At 21.3% G+C, this 16,618-nt stretch overlaps 2 protein-coding genes across 2 annotated transcripts; both read right to left on the reverse strand.

Annotated features, from left to right (window-relative positions):
- Positions 1-476: 476 nt before the first annotated feature.
- LOC127290082 (uncharacterized) lies at positions 477-8,936 on the reverse strand. The gene is made up of 8 exons (XM_051318472.1): positions 8,476-8,936; positions 5,936-6,095; positions 5,437-5,549; positions 5,216-5,347; positions 4,436-4,643; positions 3,775-3,919; positions 3,562-3,676; positions 477-734 (listed from the first exon to the last, which is right to left on the reverse strand). The coding sequence occupies exons 1-8, from the start codon at positions 8,665-8,667 to the stop codon at positions 579-581; spliced, it is 1,221 nt and encodes a 406-aa protein (XP_051174429.1). The 5' UTR covers positions 8,668-8,936; the 3' UTR covers positions 477-578.
- A 2,837-nt stretch (positions 8,937-11,773) lies between these two features.
- LOC127290085 (uncharacterized) lies at positions 11,774-14,906 on the reverse strand. Its single transcript, XM_051318475.1, has 3 exons — positions 14,798-14,906; positions 13,815-13,977; positions 11,774-12,530 (listed from the first exon to the last, which is right to left on the reverse strand). The coding sequence occupies exons 2-3, from the start codon at positions 13,950-13,952 to the stop codon at positions 11,922-11,924; spliced, it is 747 nt and encodes a 248-aa protein (XP_051174432.1). The 5' UTR covers positions 13,953-13,977; positions 14,798-14,906; the 3' UTR covers positions 11,774-11,921.
- Positions 14,907-16,618: the final 1,712 nt, after the last annotated feature.

Consider the following 16,618-nt stretch of genomic DNA (forward strand, 5'->3'; position numbering starts at 1 on the left):
ATTTTCTATATAAAAATCATTAACCTTTTTTTATATTAAATAATAATATAATATAAACATTTACAAATATAAATTGTACAATATATGTAATAATATCAAACAAGATTTTTTTTTTATTGTATATAATATATATAGTTTAAAATAATTAAATAATTAAAATCGTATTTACAATAATAATTTTCCTTTTTGTCAGACGAATTATTAAATTATCTATAATATAATAAAATATATATGTATATAAAAAATCATTTGCTGGATGAAAATAATTTTGATTTTCAAAGATAAGCAAAGAACAAATAAAATTATCACACACACACACACGCACGTTAAAGTGCATTCGGCTTTTAGTGAAGAATTTTTTTTTTTTTATATATACATATATTTTTTTTTGAAAATAAAGTTCTAAGTCATAATATTCACAGTCAACTTGAACAATTTTTTTTTTCATTTTGTTTCTTTCGTTCGTTCGTTCTTTCTTTCTTTCTTTCTTTTATCTTTTTTTTTATGCACACGATATGATTTGAAATACTTTTTTTTTTTTTTTGAATTTAATTGAAATTATCAATATTATCCGAATATCACAAAACTGCCGTGGCTGAACTATGACTTTGGTAAATAATTGCCCCAGTAAAATTGATGGCAGCGGCTAAAACAAAAACTGGCATCCAACGGCCATGGGAAGCTGTTACCAATTCTGCTGTTAATGGTCCACACAAAATGCCAGGAATTGTCGCCTGTAATTATTTTTTTATTTTTTAATTATTTAATATTTTTTTTATTTTCGAAAATTAAATTTTCAATTTTTGACCGAAATTACAAAAAATATTTTAGATTTAAAATAGATTTTGGCGCTATATATTTAAAAATTCTACCAAATCAGAATATTTTTCCAGGCCTCGGATTATACGACTTTTTCCGACTTTTTTCCAAAAATACGACTTTTTTCGACTTATATTAATAAAATGCGACTATTTCAACTTTTTTTTTACATTTTTTAAACAAATTTTTTAATAAAATATATTTTTTTTAGTATAAAATGCAGATCTTCTTCAGATCTTCTTCAATTTCAATTATTTAACAAATTTTTAACTAAAATTCTTCACTAAATTAATTATTTTTAATAATTTTAATGAAATTCATACACAAATTCAATTATTTCAATTATTATTTTTCAATTAAAATTTTTATGAAATTTAACAATTGTTTATAATTTAAAAAAAAATATCAGATAAAATTACCACAAATTTTTAATTCAAAATCATAAATCAATTCAATATCAAATAAAATTCAATTATTTTTTCTAAAATTTCAATTTAAAATCAAATAAAATTCAATTATTTTTAAAAATTTTAATTTAAAATTAATTATTATCAAAATTTTCAATAAAAAATCAATTAAAATTAAATTATTATCCAAAATTTCAATTAAAATTCAATTATTTCCCAAAATAATTGGAAAAATTCAATTATTTTCAAAATTTTAAATTTAAAATCAACTAGAATTCAATTATTTTCCAAAATTGCAATTTAAAATAAAAAAAAATTCAATTATTTTAAAAATTTTCAATTAAGAATTAATTATCAAAATTTTCAATCAAAAACAAACCAAAATTCAATTATCCACAATTTCAATTGAAATTCAATTATTTTTCAAATTTTCAATTCAAAATTAATTATTATCAAAATTTTCAATAAAAAATCAATTAAAATTAAATTATTATCCAAAATTTCAATTAAAATTCAATTATTTCCCAAAATAATTGGAAAAATTCAATTATTTTAAATTCAAAATCAACTAAAATTCAATTATTTTAAAAATTTTCAAATCAAAATCAATTGAAATTCAATTATTTTCCAAAATTCAAATTTAAAATAAAAAAAATTCAATTATTTTAAAAATTTTCAATTAAGAATTAATTATTATCAAAATTTTCAATCAAAAACAAACCAAAATTGAATTATCCACAATTTCAATTGAAATTCAATTATTTTTCAAATTTTCAATTTAAAATTAATTATTATCAAAATTTTCAATAAAAAATCAATTAAAATTAAATTATTATCCAAAATTTCAATTAAAATTCAATTATTTCCCAAAATAATTGGAAAAATTCAATTATTTTCAAAATTTTAAATTCAAAATCAACTAAAATTCAATTATTTTCCAAAATTTTTAATTTAAAATCAAATATAATTCAATTATTTTTAAAAATTTCAATTCAAAATTAATTATTATCAAAATTTTCAATCAAAAACCAACTAAAATTGAATTATTATCCAAAATTTCAATTAAAATTCAATTATTTTCAAAATCAACTAAAATCAATTATTTTTAAAAATTTCAATTCAAAATTAATTATTATCAAAATTTTCAATCAAAAGCCAACTAAAATTTTAATTATTATCCACAATTTCAATTATTTTGAAAAATTTGAATTTAAAAGCTTCTAAAATTTAATTTTTTTTTTATTTTTTTTTAATTTTATAATTTCAATTATAACTCTAAGGAAATTCAATTATCTGAAACCATTTTTCAATTAAAAATTGTTTTTCAAATTATTGTATTTTTGTCCGCAATTTCTAATAAATTTTTTATTGAAATCATTCAAAATTTTTAATTAAAAATCACTTGAAGTTGAATTAATTTCAAAAATCTCAATTGTAAATCTTTGAATATATTTAATTACATTTAAAAAAATGTTATCTAAAATTATTTGATAAATTATTTTTAGTTCTGTAAAATTTAATATTATTGTCTGAAAATTAACAAAATATTTTGAAATTCAATTATTTCTAAAAATTTCAACTTTAACCCTTCCAAAGGTATTATTATTTAAAAAAAAAGGTTTATTTAAAAATCTGTAAAATATTTTAGTTAAAATAAAAAAAAATCGACTTTTTTTAAATATAAATCGACTTTTTTTGTGCCTTTAAGTCGATCCGAGGCCTATTTTTCGGTAATTTTTTGATTGTGGCGATTATTTTATAAATTGGCGGCAAAATTCTTTTTTTTTTTTTTTTAGATTATGTGCGATATTTCTTTTTTATACGAATTTGTACTTAACATAATTTTTAGTTACCGAATTTTTGTTTCGTAGAATTTTTTTATTTATACAAATTTTGAATTTTACGAATTTTTAAGACGCCGAATTTTTCATATTTGTCCGAAATTACAAATGACCGAACAATTAGATATAAGAAAGATTTCGGCGCAATTTTTTTTTTTGAAATAATTAACCAATTAGAAATTATCAAGAAAATTGTAATTGGTTAATATTCAAAAATTGCGCCTGAAATATTTCTTATCTGTTTGTTCGGTCATTTGTATTTTCGGACAAATGAAAAATTCGGCGTCTTAAAAATTCGTACAATTCAAAATTCGGACAAATTTGAAATTCGGTGAATTGGAATTTTTATCATTTAAAAATTCGATTGAATGAGATATTTTTGAAAATTAAAATTTTGCTAAAATTACATTTTTTTGAAATTTAAAATTAATTAATTAAAATTTTTCTTTTTACTATGTAAAATAAAAAAATTCTCGCCAAAAATTAATACTCACTATTGTATTTGAAATGGCGAAAGTAATGCCCGCATGATTGGGTGCAACTTCCGCGTGATTACTCAAATGTCCGGAAGAATTACAAGCGCAAAGTCCCATTGAAATGGAAATAAATCTGGATAAAAGAAATTTTAATTTTTTTTTTTGAAAATTAATTAATATTTTAAAAATAATGGAAAGAACTAAATGAAAAAAAAAATTCGAAAAACTCACATCACTGCTAAAAGAAGATTGTCAACTGTACAAAATGCAAGGAGAAAAGCACCCGGTCCAATTAAACCAATATTCGTCATTAGCCTCCGTACGCTTAGTATTTGCCATCGTTTTTGAATGAGATTATCGGCACCATAACCAGCAACTGAAAAAAAAATTAATTAAAAAACCATTTTTTTTAAATAAATAAATAAATAATATTTAATTTAACCGAATTTTAATTTAGCAGAAAATTTGCATTCGAACAGAAAACATTTTTTTAAGTGATTCGAATTTTTTAGCAGATAAAATTTTCAATTGTCGAAATTTAAAAAAAAAATTATTTATATATGATAGAATTTTTAAAAAACGATTTTTCCGATTTGACCGAAATTGCAAATGTGTCCGAATAAACATAACCGACAAATAGAATTTGGCGCGATTTTTAAAAAAATACGAACAATTAGAAAAAAGGATAAAAATTGTTAAAGAAATTTTTAAAAATCGCGCCAAATTTTTTGTAGGTGGCGCTGCTATTTGTAGATTATGTTTTTTTCGGACATATTGGAATTTCGGTCAAATCGGACAAAAATCGACGTTTTTGATAATTTTTGCATAAATAATAAATAATATTTATTTTTGTGGTAATTATTATTTTTCAATTTTCTTTTTTTTTTGTTACCTATACCAACGAGGGAATTGACAATATAGGGTAAGGCAGTGAAACTAATGCTCTTCTCGTTTGCTGAGAGATTTTTCGACAAATATGTTGGTAGCCATTGCATAATAATGTAATTGCTCCAATTCATTGCAAAATGTGCGATATAAAGTGACCAAAGTGGCCAATGAAGTATAAATTCCGTCCATCGAAGACTTCGATTTTGTGATACCTTGAAAGAACAAAAAATAAAAAAATTAGTTACATTTTTTTTTATTAATAATTTTCTTAATTATTTGAATTAATTAACAATTAATAATAATTTTATTAATTACCCTTAATTAATTAATAATTCATAATAATTTTATTAATTATTCAATTAATTAATAATTAATAATTAATAATAATTTTATTAATTACTTAATTAATAATTAATAATTAATAATAATTTTATTAATTACTTAATTAATAATTAATAATAATTTTTATTAATTACCCTTAATTAATTAATAATTCATAATAATTTTATTAATTATTCAATTAATTAATAATTAATAATAATTTTTATTAATTGCCCTTAATTAATTAATATTTAATACTAATTTTTATTAATTACCCTTAATTAATTAATAATAATTTTATTAATTATTCAATTAATTAATAATTAATAATAATTTAATTAATTACTTAATTAATAATTCATAATAATTTTATTAATTATTCAATTAATTAATAATTAATAATTAATAATAAATAATAATTTTATTAAATACTTAATTAATTATTATTTTGTTTTTAATGTACCTTAGGTATAAATAGTGGAATTTCATCTTGACTATTGGTCTCGTGATACATTATTAACCATAAAAAAGTCCAAAATATTCCAAACGAGCCGAATAAATAGAATCCAGTTTGCCACGATACGTTTGGACATAACTGTAATAAATTTTTTTATTTTTTAAATTTGTTTTTTTTTGGGGTTTTTTTTTTTTTTTTGCCAACTTTTTTTTTTCTTTATTACTTACAACGGAGGCAACAACCTGGCCCACGGTACCGGCTGCCATGAGAAAACCAAAAGCTCGCGATCTCTCTTCCACCGGAACATTGTGAGCAAATAAATGGAAAATTACTGGCAAACCTTTAATTAGAATTAATTTTTTTTGAAAATTTATATTTTTTCTAATTTTGAAAATTAATTTTTTTTTTCTAATTTTGCAAATTAAATTTAAATAATTTTTTAATTTTGCAAATTTAAATAAATTTTTAATTTTGCAAATTTAAATAATTTTTTAATTTTGCAAATTTAAATAAATTTTTAATTTTGCAAATTTAAATAATTTTTTAATTTTGCAAATTTAAATAATTTTTTAATTCTGCAAATTTAAATAATTTTTTAATTTTGCAAATTTAAATAATTTTTTAATTTTGCAAATTTAAATAATTTTTTAATTTTGCAAATTAAAAAGAAAATTGTCTTCTAATGTTTTAAATTAAAAAAACATTTTTTTCTTTTCTTTTACAAACCTAAACCTTCGCCAAGGCCAAGAATCACTCGGCAAATTACGAGTAAGGTAACAGATTCAGCCAAAAGTGGAGTAATAATTGTGCTAATTGACCAGAGTAAAACTGCTGCCATCAAAACGGTTTTACAACCATACCGATTCGCAGTACTGGCTCCAATTATCTATTTTTGAAAGAGAAAAACTATTTTAATTTTTTATAAATTTAATAAATTAATACGTAAAATAATAATAATAATAATAATAATAATAATAATAATAATAATAATAATAATAATAATATTAATATTAATAAAAAAAATTTCAAATTAATTTTTTATTTAATAGATAACTATTATTAATAAATAAATAATAAATAAAATCGCCAAATTGCGATTCGTAGCCGATTTTTATTAGAAGTATTCGCATTTGCTTGACCCTTTCATTGATCAGAGTAGAGGAAAACTAGGGAATTTAATTCCATTAATTAACAATTATTCGAATAATAAAATTTTAAAACCATTTAAAATTTTTTTAATAAACTAAAATAACAAATTTACTATTATTTATAAATATAATTGTTAATTGACAATGTTAAACAATTATATTTTATAAATAATTGTAAATTTTTTAATTTTAGTTAATTAAAAATGGTTTTTAATTAAATTAAATTTAATTAAATGGTTTTTACAGTTTATTATTTGAATAATTGTTAGAAAAGAAAAACCCCTTTTTTAAGGGGCGTATGATTATTCCCCAAATTTCAATTTCCTAAATTTTGTTTTCCCAATATATAATTTTTCACAATCTCTATATTTCTTATAATAATCATTGTACATGAATTCCCTTTTTCAAATTTTCAAATAACATATGATCAAAACAACAGAAATTTCATTTCATCTAAAATATCACGTCTTAGTTTTTAAGCAGTTGTTTCCCATCTATGTGTTTTATATTTTTTGATTAAAATTGTCGGTAAAGAAAATAAAAATTTTTTTTTGTTTATGTAGAATCTACATCTACTTTACCGACAATTTTAATCAAAAAATATAAAACACATATAGATGGGAAACAACTGCATAAAAACTAGGACGTGATATTTTAGATGAAATGAAATTTCTGTTGTTTTGATCATATGTTATTTGAAAATTTGAAAAAGGGAATTTATGAACAGTGATTATTATAAGAAATATAGAGATTGTAAAAAATTATATTTATATTTGTTCGATATTCTAAATGATAGAAATTTAGAAGCATCGAATTTTATATCCATTGAAATTTAATTTGGTCGATATTTTAAAAGCTCGACATTTTTTTTTAGCTATACGAGTTTCCTTTCTATGTAGTTTGTCGGTAAAGTACATTGAAATTTTGCGGGAAATTTGAAATTTATTGATGTAAATAATAATAACAATATAGAGAGGAAACTCGTATAGCTAAAAAAAAATGTCGAGCTTTTAAAATATCGATAAAATTAAATTTCAATGGATATATAAAATTCGATGCTTCTAAATTTCTATCATTTAGAATATCGAACAAATAAAATATCGACTAGTTTAAATGTGGATCATTTAGAATATCGATCAAACAAAATATCGAACTAATAAAATTTCGACCACTTTAAATGTCGATCATTTAAAATTTCGACCAAATGAATTATTGTCTAAATAAAATGTCGACCACTTTAAATATCGAGCATTTAGAATTTCGATCAAATAAAATGTCGACTTAAAGTAATTCGATCAATTAAAATTTCGTACTTTTTAATTTTTGGGAAAAATCATGCGCCTCTGTTTTGTAAATTACATATTATGTCAAATAGCAAATAGTGTAAGTGAATTTTAGGTTATGTGGATGTTGGAAAAATAACAATTATAAGAAATTATAGAAAATTGAAATTTATGTAAAATAATATTTCGAAGCAATAAAAATTATACAAAATGATCATTCGTCAAAATAAAAATTATATTAAAATGTAATTTGATTATTTAAAAATTAGAATAAATGATTATTCGAAAAAATAAAAATTATGTTAAACGTTATTTCGAAATATAAAAATTATGTGAAATGACATTTGAAAAACATGGAAATTATATTAAATGGCAATTAGTATGAATGAATTTTAGGTTATGTAATCATTCGGAGAATTAATAATTATGACAAATAACCATTCGGAAGAATGAAGTTTTCGGCAAAATAAATATTATGTCAATAGATAATTCTATTATTTAAAAATTAGAATAAATGATTATTCGAAAAAATAAAAATTATATTAAATTGTATTTCGCAATATAAAAATTATGTGAAATTACATTTCGATAATAAGAATTTCGATGTTTTGAAAATTATGAAATTGAAATTTGGGGAATAATCATGCTCCCCTTTATTTAATTGGCACCACTCGGGATAAAATTTTTTTTTTAAATTAAGAGAGAACCAAAAGATCGATATTATAGGTTATGTTGACAAACAATTTTGCGCGTTTTTTTTTTTTTTTAATTAAAAAATCTAATAATAATAATAATAATAATTAAAGTAGAGAAATGTAAAAAAATTTTCAATTGCCTGACTGGTGAAGTAACCAAATGCAAATGCAGAATGAATCCATCCTTGCCAATGTAAATTCCAATGAAATTCGTGTGACATTGGAACAATGGCAATTGGCATAATAACACGATCCGCGGCATTAATAAAATTCGCCGCCGAACATAAAATGACAATTTTTGAATTTCTCGGTAACATTTTTATATTTGGCATACTGCCGTTTTTTTCACCTTTTTTTAAAAAAAAAACAATCTATTAAAGAATTTTTTTTTATGTAATATTATAATTTAATAATTGAAAAAAAGTCACATCTTGTACACTTAAATTCTTGATAACCTCACAATATTTTTTTAATATAAAATTTTTGCAACTTTTCTAAACGACGTGGCGTAAAAATTTGTCATTTTATTTTAACACATACACACACATATAGATGTTAGAAAATTATTTTTCCCCGTTTCTTTAATTGTGAAATATTCTTAGGGCGGTATTCATAGTCGATACTCATTTCTTAAGCAGCGACTTAAGCTGACACCTAGATTCATAGTCGTGCATTGTGGATTGACTTAAGTCGCAACTTAAGCATTTGCTTAAAGAAGTAAATGCTTTGATTTTGAGATGCATAGTCCCATCTTAAGAATGCCAAGTATTCATAGTCAAATAGGATTTTCTTATTTGACATTACCGGTGAACTTATTTGAACGAATTGAGGTTATGATTTAAAGTCAACGTTTTAGTTGACTTAAGCAATAACTTATTAGTGTATTTATAGTGAAAAAAGTGTTAACAATGGATATAATGCATTATTTAAGAGACATTGAGGATGATATTGATAATGAAGATGGTCCAAACAATATAAGACGTGCAAAACGATACATTCGAGATGCGGAAAATTCTTTTGAAATAGATGAGTGAGAGTTTCAGAGACGTTATCGTTTTCACTCCACGCAGCCTCCTTAGCTTTCAAGGAACAATCGCTTTTGCGATTTTCAATAACATGGGCAAAAATTTTGATAGTTTGCAGGAAAAGTTTTCTTTATCCGTATTGGTGTAATGCTTTTTAGACATTTTATTACTACAAAAAGTTTCATTAATTAGTATTAAAATTTAGTATTATTTATAATAATTTAATTATTTATTGTTTACAAATTTTATATTCCATTATATTTTTATTTTAATATATAATTTAAGGGAGTGAGAGTAGCAGATTTATATTTGGATACATTTATTATTTCTACAAGAAAAAAGAATTTATGTATGAAAGTAGTTATTTTATGTTTATAAACAATTAAAATTTTTTAGCGTACAGCACTTTTTTAAAAACGAGAGTATATAAGATAAGATATAAAAAAAATTACCAGTCTTTTTAATTTGAAAAAGAAAAAATAAATTGTGTTCTACAAATTGTACGCCTAATTTTAAAAATATTAATGTTAATATATTGATCATTATTTTGAATATTTCACTATTATGTATCATTATTTATCAAATTTTAAATATATTTCATTCGTTGATTATTAAAAATTTTTACTTTTAAACAACATTAATTATATTCACAGGTTTATATTTTTGAATTTTGTTTTATTACTGTTTTTTATTACAAACATTTAATAAGAAAAATATTTTACAAATTTACTTTTTTCAAATGATTAAACAAAACAATTTTATAAATAACATTAAAAACGCTGAAACGAAAAACTCAAATTGAATACAACGCAAGTATAAATATTCCTTGGCGCATTGAGGCGAATTTTCAAAACCATTTCTTATTGGTGGATTCAAAAGAATATTGACGGAAAAATCCGATCGTTCAATAAGATCATCTTAAGCATTTGCTTGGTCAAGAAATTCTTAAGCTGCATTTCCTTTACCAAGCAATTGCTTATTTTTGACTATGAATATATATGGTCTTAAGCTCGACTCATTCGAATAAGACCGTCTTGATCAAGCAACTCTTAAGTCCTTGCTTAAGTCGGAACTATGAATACCGCCCTTAATATATTATCACCGAAATCTTATATATTTGACGTGTCAGAAAAAAAGAATTGGTTATATAGTTATTGATAACAATCGTCAGATGGCGATAGTGAGGAGTTGGAATTTTTTTTTTTTGGAGTTTCGGAAAAATAGTTATTAATTTTATTTCAAATGAAAATTGGAATTTATATTTTGATTATAAATAATTTCGAGAAAAGAATACATATTTAGAAATGTTTAAGGTGGTAATTATTTTTACGCCCCTGTACATTGATAATCATCTCTACAAAGTGACTACATTACTCAAGTTAATATTTGAATTTTATTTTTGGTTTTTAAAAAAATAGAATGAAAAAAAAACCGATATTGCAAAAAGGGTTTAATTTATTATATTTAAATATTTCTCTCTTTATTTTTTCCAAATTTTTCGAAAATGAAAATTAAATTTTGTAATTAAAGAGAAAAAAAAATCGATTTGTTATTGCTCTTTTGATAAAGTTGGTACAATTTTGAAATAACGACCGTTTTTAATTTTTTTTTCTCTTTTTTAAAAATTCTGTCCCATTTAAGGCGCTTTTACATTTTTTTTGCTGCCTGCAGGTTACCATGGCAACGCATGAGAGTGAGTGCGACAGAAATTTTTTCTGTCTCACTTACACCCGTGCGTTGCCATGGTAACCTGCAGGCAGCCAAAAAGGTTTTAGTGCGCCATTAATAATAATAATGAATATTTAATAACAAATAATAATAATAATAATAATAATAACAATAATAATAATAATAATAATGGTAATGTAAATAATAATAATCGTAAAGATAATAGTAATAAAAATAATAATACCTAATAACAATAATAATAATATTTATTTAATTGTATAAGGAATACAAAAATTTTACAATCATTTCGCTCACATTAAATACATTCAAAAATTTCGCTCCTAATTTTTTTGTTACAACTTTGCCAAATTCACATACTACGAACAATAATTTAGTATTATAAAAGTATTATATTAAATAAATTAAAATTTTCGAAGGCATAATACACCAAATTGCATAAATACTTGTCCTTCCGATTTGACGGCATTTTGAAAAGTCGTGTCACTTGTATAATAATTTTATTAGTTCGTGGCATAAACTAATAAAATTATTATAGAAGTGTCATGGCATTTTGAAAAGTCGTGTCACTTCTATAATAATTTTATTAGTTCGTGGCATATGGCCAAAAATAGGCCTAAGCAGAATAAAATCTCTAATCGTAAATCTTTAGCTTTTACATGAGAGAAAAAAGGATAGAAATATCTTTTGTCTTTTTCTCTCTCATGTAAAAGCTAAAGATTTACGATTAGAGATTTTATTCTGCTTAGGCCTATTTTTTTGTCCATATGCCACGAACTAATAAAATTTATTATAGATGTGTCACGACTTTTCAAAATGTCGCGTCAAACTGGAAACACAATATTTATGCAATTGTAATTTATACAATAAAATAATCATTCCATTCCCGCTGATGATGTTGATGGTAATTCACAATTAAATTCCGATGATGCCGTTGCAACTGTTATTATTGACATTGCAGCAGCAGCGGCTGATGTTGGCGATGATGTTGGTGACGATGATACTGTCGATGATGTATCATAAAAAAAATTATTTTCCCCAATATCCATATTTTCCCATAATGCTAAATGTGAATTATCATCAGGTTCATCATCATCATTGGGCATTGATAAATCAATTGGTTTATCAAATGGAAAAAATGATGAATGAAATAATGATGGATTTGCATCGCGTTGTATTTTTAATAAACGTGTTGCTTCATAAAGCATATCGCTGAATGAACGTTTTTCAATTCTTGTTGGTGGACATGGCATTTCATCGGCGAACACTTCCATTCCCAATGCTAATAAATTGCGTATTGATTCCATTAAATAAATTCCATCAGTTTTGTGTATTGCCTCATTGTCCCTTGATATAAAACTGTAGCCAACTTGTCCAATATTAATAATACGTTTGTTAATACGTATAAATAGATTTGTGTCATTTGGTACAGTGTCGGTTAATTCAAATGATTTTACTCGAAATGAACGTTTATCATACGATATCTGGAAAATAAAGAGAAAAAAATAAATAAATATTTGTTATTATTTTATAGGTTAGAAATCGGTTTTAAGGGCTGAGCTGAATAAAAAGTTAAACGGAATCGTAATCGCAAACCCAACCGGAAGAATGAGTTAGAGAAGGATAGACATATTTGTTTGTCTTTCTCTAACTCATTATTCCGGTTACGATTCCGGTTACGTTTCTATTCTGCTCAGGCCTTAAATAAGAAAAATTTCCTTGGCCTTAAAAGCCTTAGGGTACGGCCACAGCTCAGCTATCTAAATAGGGTCGTCATGGTAACGTATGAGTGTGAGAGAAATAAAGAATGTTCTTATTTCTCTCACTCTTATACGTTACCATGACGATTCTACTTAGGGTTGGTTTCCATTGTGTCCCCACTTGCCATTTGTCATAATTCTCCTCAACTACCGTACCCTGCTCTAGTAAAAATTTAGTGACTTTATTGTTAAAATTAAAAGTTACAAAATTTTCACTAGAACAGGGTGCGGTAGTTGAAGAGATTTATGACACAAATTGACGAGTGGAGACAATGAAAACAAACCCTTAGGTGGCTGAGCTGTGTCCGTACCTTAAGACTTTTAAGGCCAACGTACAATAGTTTCGCTAACGTGAAGCATGAGTTAGAAAAGGATAGATATATGTTTCTATTCTTTTCTATCTTATGGATAATTCCCATAAAGATAAAATGAATAATATAATAAATATAATGCAATACAATATTAATATAATAAAAATAAGAAAATAATTATTCTAAACCAAAAAATTGTGTTAAAAAAATAATTAAATTATATAATAAGAATATTAAGGTGCTTTTATACCTTCAGTATTTTGGTCAAGCAATTGGCTGGATTGAATTTTCACGGCTGTATCACTAAATTTGATTGGCTCTGACTAATATTCCATTTCCAACGTGAAAATGGAATATTTTTAGAGCCAATCAAATTTAGTGATTCTCTGTGAAAATTCAATCCAGCCGATTGCTTGACCAAAATACTGGAGGTATAAAAGCACCTTTATGCGACATAAAAATATTGCAAACATCCAAACATAACCAACAAAAAAAAAACGCGCAATTTTTCAAAATTGATCAATCACAATTTTTGATTAGTCGAATTAATTTATTAATTTATTATTTAAAAAAATAATAATAACAATATAATAACAAAGTAATAATAATAATAATAATAATTAAAAGAGTAAAAAATTTTTCAATAAAAAAAATAAAATTATGTATTATTAAATTATTAATTATATCAATTTTTTACCTCAGTAATTTCGGCGATATTTCCAATGTAACATTGAAGTCGTTTGTCATCAATTCCTTCATCTTCAGATGATGACGACGATGATGATGATGATGATGAATTATCAAGGTCATTGAATAAAAAATTAGCGAAATCCATATTTTTTTTTTTATTATATAATCCACTGTTGAAAAAAAAAATAATTTCGTCAAAAAAAATTTGATAATAACAATAAAATAGAATACAAAAAAAAATACATGAAAATTTGAGATAATAAATTTTTTTAATTTATGAGATTTAATAAAATTTATTTATATAAAAATTCTATATAGTTAAATAATTAAATTTTTTTTTTATTTGTTCAATTGAGTATTTTTGATAGAAAAATTAAAAAATTTTTTAATGTAATATATTCTAAAAATAATTATAAATAATTAAAAAATTCTTTTCTCCATAAATAATTAAAATTAAGTGAGATTTATAAAATTAATTTAATTAAAATTATTAAAATCAAAACAATTTAAAATGGAAATAGAAAAATTAAAATATTTGATAATAAATGTTGAAATAAAAATAATTAAAATATAATATTAAAATAATTGTAAATAAATATTAAATTAAAATATAATATTAAAATAATTGTAAATAAATATTAAATTAAAATATAATATTAAAATAATTTAAATAAATATTAAAATTAAAATATAAAATTAAAATACAAGTAAAAATATAAAATAAATTTGATTTAAAGTAAAAATTAAAATATTAAAAGATAGAATTAAAAAAAAAATAATTAAAATTATAATTATTTCTTAAATTTTTAATTGGATCACTAAAAAAAATTTAATTTCCAATAAAAAATTATATTATAAATATTTTTTTAAATCGAATAAAAAAAAAGAAAAATAATAAATAATTAATTAAAAAAAATAATAATTTAAAAAAAAAAATTAATAAAAAAAGTAAATATTTTTTATTTAAAAAAAAAAGTGACAAATACTTACGTAAAATTCAATTTGTTAGTGTTTACAGGTAGCCAAATAGGAGGAACAACAACTGCACCCGATGAAGTCTCAACTCAAAATGATTTAGTAAAAAGGGATTCGACTAATGACTTTACCGGGGGTAAAATGAACTCAAACTCGGGAGACGCGTCCAAAAATTTTTAAGTAGGCGCCAAAAATCATTCAATTTTCATAAAAGGGCCACATTATCTAGAATATATTTGTGAGTTTTTTTTTTTTTTTTTTTTAAAGTTATTTAAAAATTTTAAATAATTAAAATTAATTTTTTTGAAGAATTTTTTTTTTTTAAATTAATATTAATTAATTAAACATAATTTTTTAGGTATAAAAATTTTAAAAAAAATTTTAATAATTTTAACTAATTTAATTTGTACAAATTTATAATTATTTATTATTTTATTATTATATTTTATTTCATTATTTTATCAGTGTTAAATTATTATTAATTATAAATTTTTAATTATAATAAATTATAATTATAATAATTATAATAATTAGTAATCGTAATAATTAATAATTATATTAAATTAAAATTATAATAATTAGTAATTGTAATAATTAATAATTATAATAATTTAAAAATTATAATAATTAGTAATTATAATAAATTAAAATTATAATAATTAGTAATCGTAATAATTAATAATTATAATAAATTAAAATTATAATAATTAGTAATTGTAATAATTAATAATTATAATAAATTAAAATTATAATAATTAGTAATCGCAATAATTAATAATTATTATAATTAGGTATAATAAATTAAAATTATAATAATTAGTAATCGCAATAATAAATAATTATAATAATTAATTGTTATTTATATTAATATAAATTATATTATTATAATTAACATCAATATTATTATATTTATTTATATATTTTTTTGAAAAGTATATTAATGTTAGATTTTTAATTATTTATTTATTAGAAAAACATAATTTAAATTTTTTTTTGGAAAATTATTTACAGTAAAAGGGCACTTTATGCATTAGATACATTCCTGGTTTCTTCTTTTGTTATAATTGAAGTTAATGGAATTTTTCCATAATCCCACTGATTTTTCTCTATTATATTGTGTTATGCATAATTGCTTTTTAATGATATGGCGTCAATTTTTTCCCGAACCGACGCCATACGATTTTTTTCCCCTTATTATTTTGGCACTTCTTTTCGAAAATAATTATCTTTTTTTTTTTTTTAAATTATTAAATAAAAAAATATTTTCTCATATTAAATAATTAATTTAAAAAAAAAATATTTAAAAATTAAAATAATTTAAAAAAAAATATTTAAAAATTAAAATAATTTTAAAAAAAATATTTAAAAATTAAAATAATTTAAAAAAAAATATTTAAAAATTAAAATAATTTAAAAAAAAATATTTAAAAATTAAAATAATTTAAAAAACTAATATTTAATTATAAAAGAATTATTTCCTATTAAATAAATTATAGACCAAAAAATATATATTTCATTTTTATTTATTTTATTTATTACAATATAGTAATAATTTTATTTTATTTAAAAAAAAAATTTTTGTATCACAATTTACAAATATAAAAAATGTAAAATATTTTAATTCTAAAATTTTGAAAAACATTTTTTTCATAATTCTGTAAAAAATAAATTCTTACCCTCCCCCCCTTTCCCTTTACTGGATCCATTTATAATGAAGTAAAATATAATAAATAAAAAATAACAAAAGACATAATAAAATGACAATAAAAAAATCAAAATGTCCAAAAAGGAATGTTAAAATTTTTGTTAAAAATTCCTCAGAATTTAATTGTGTTG

This window comes from Leptopilina boulardi, unplaced genomic scaffold, assembly GCF_019393585.1.
Source record: "Leptopilina boulardi isolate dan_hultmark-lab unplaced genomic scaffold, ZJU_Lbou_2.1 LbouV2_55, whole genome shotgun sequence".
NCBI classification, from domain to species: Eukaryota; Metazoa; Arthropoda; class Insecta; order Hymenoptera; family Figitidae; genus Leptopilina; species Leptopilina boulardi.

Bases quoted from the DNA above. Each gene is read 5' to 3' on its own strand.
- LOC127290082 (XM_051318472.1), bottom strand. From the start codon at position 8,667: ATGCCAAATATAAAAATGTTACCGAGAAATTCAAAAATTGTCATTTTA. The intron at 6,096-8,475 runs GCAATTGAAAAT...TTTCAAAAATAG, and splicing joins TTGGTTACTTCACCAGTCAG to ATAATTGGAGCCAGTACTGC. The intron at 3,920-4,435 runs GTAACAAAAAAA...TTTTTTTTTCAG, and splicing joins CAATTCCCTCGTTGGTATAG to TTGCTGGTTATGGTGCCGAT.
- LOC127290085 (XM_051318475.1), bottom strand. From the start codon at position 13,952: ATGGATTTCGCTAATTTTTTATTCAATGACCTTGATAATTCATCATCA. The intron at 12,531-13,814 runs GTAAAAAATTGA...TTTATTTTCCAG, and splicing joins ATATCGCCGAAATTACTGAG to ATATCGTATGATAAACGTTC.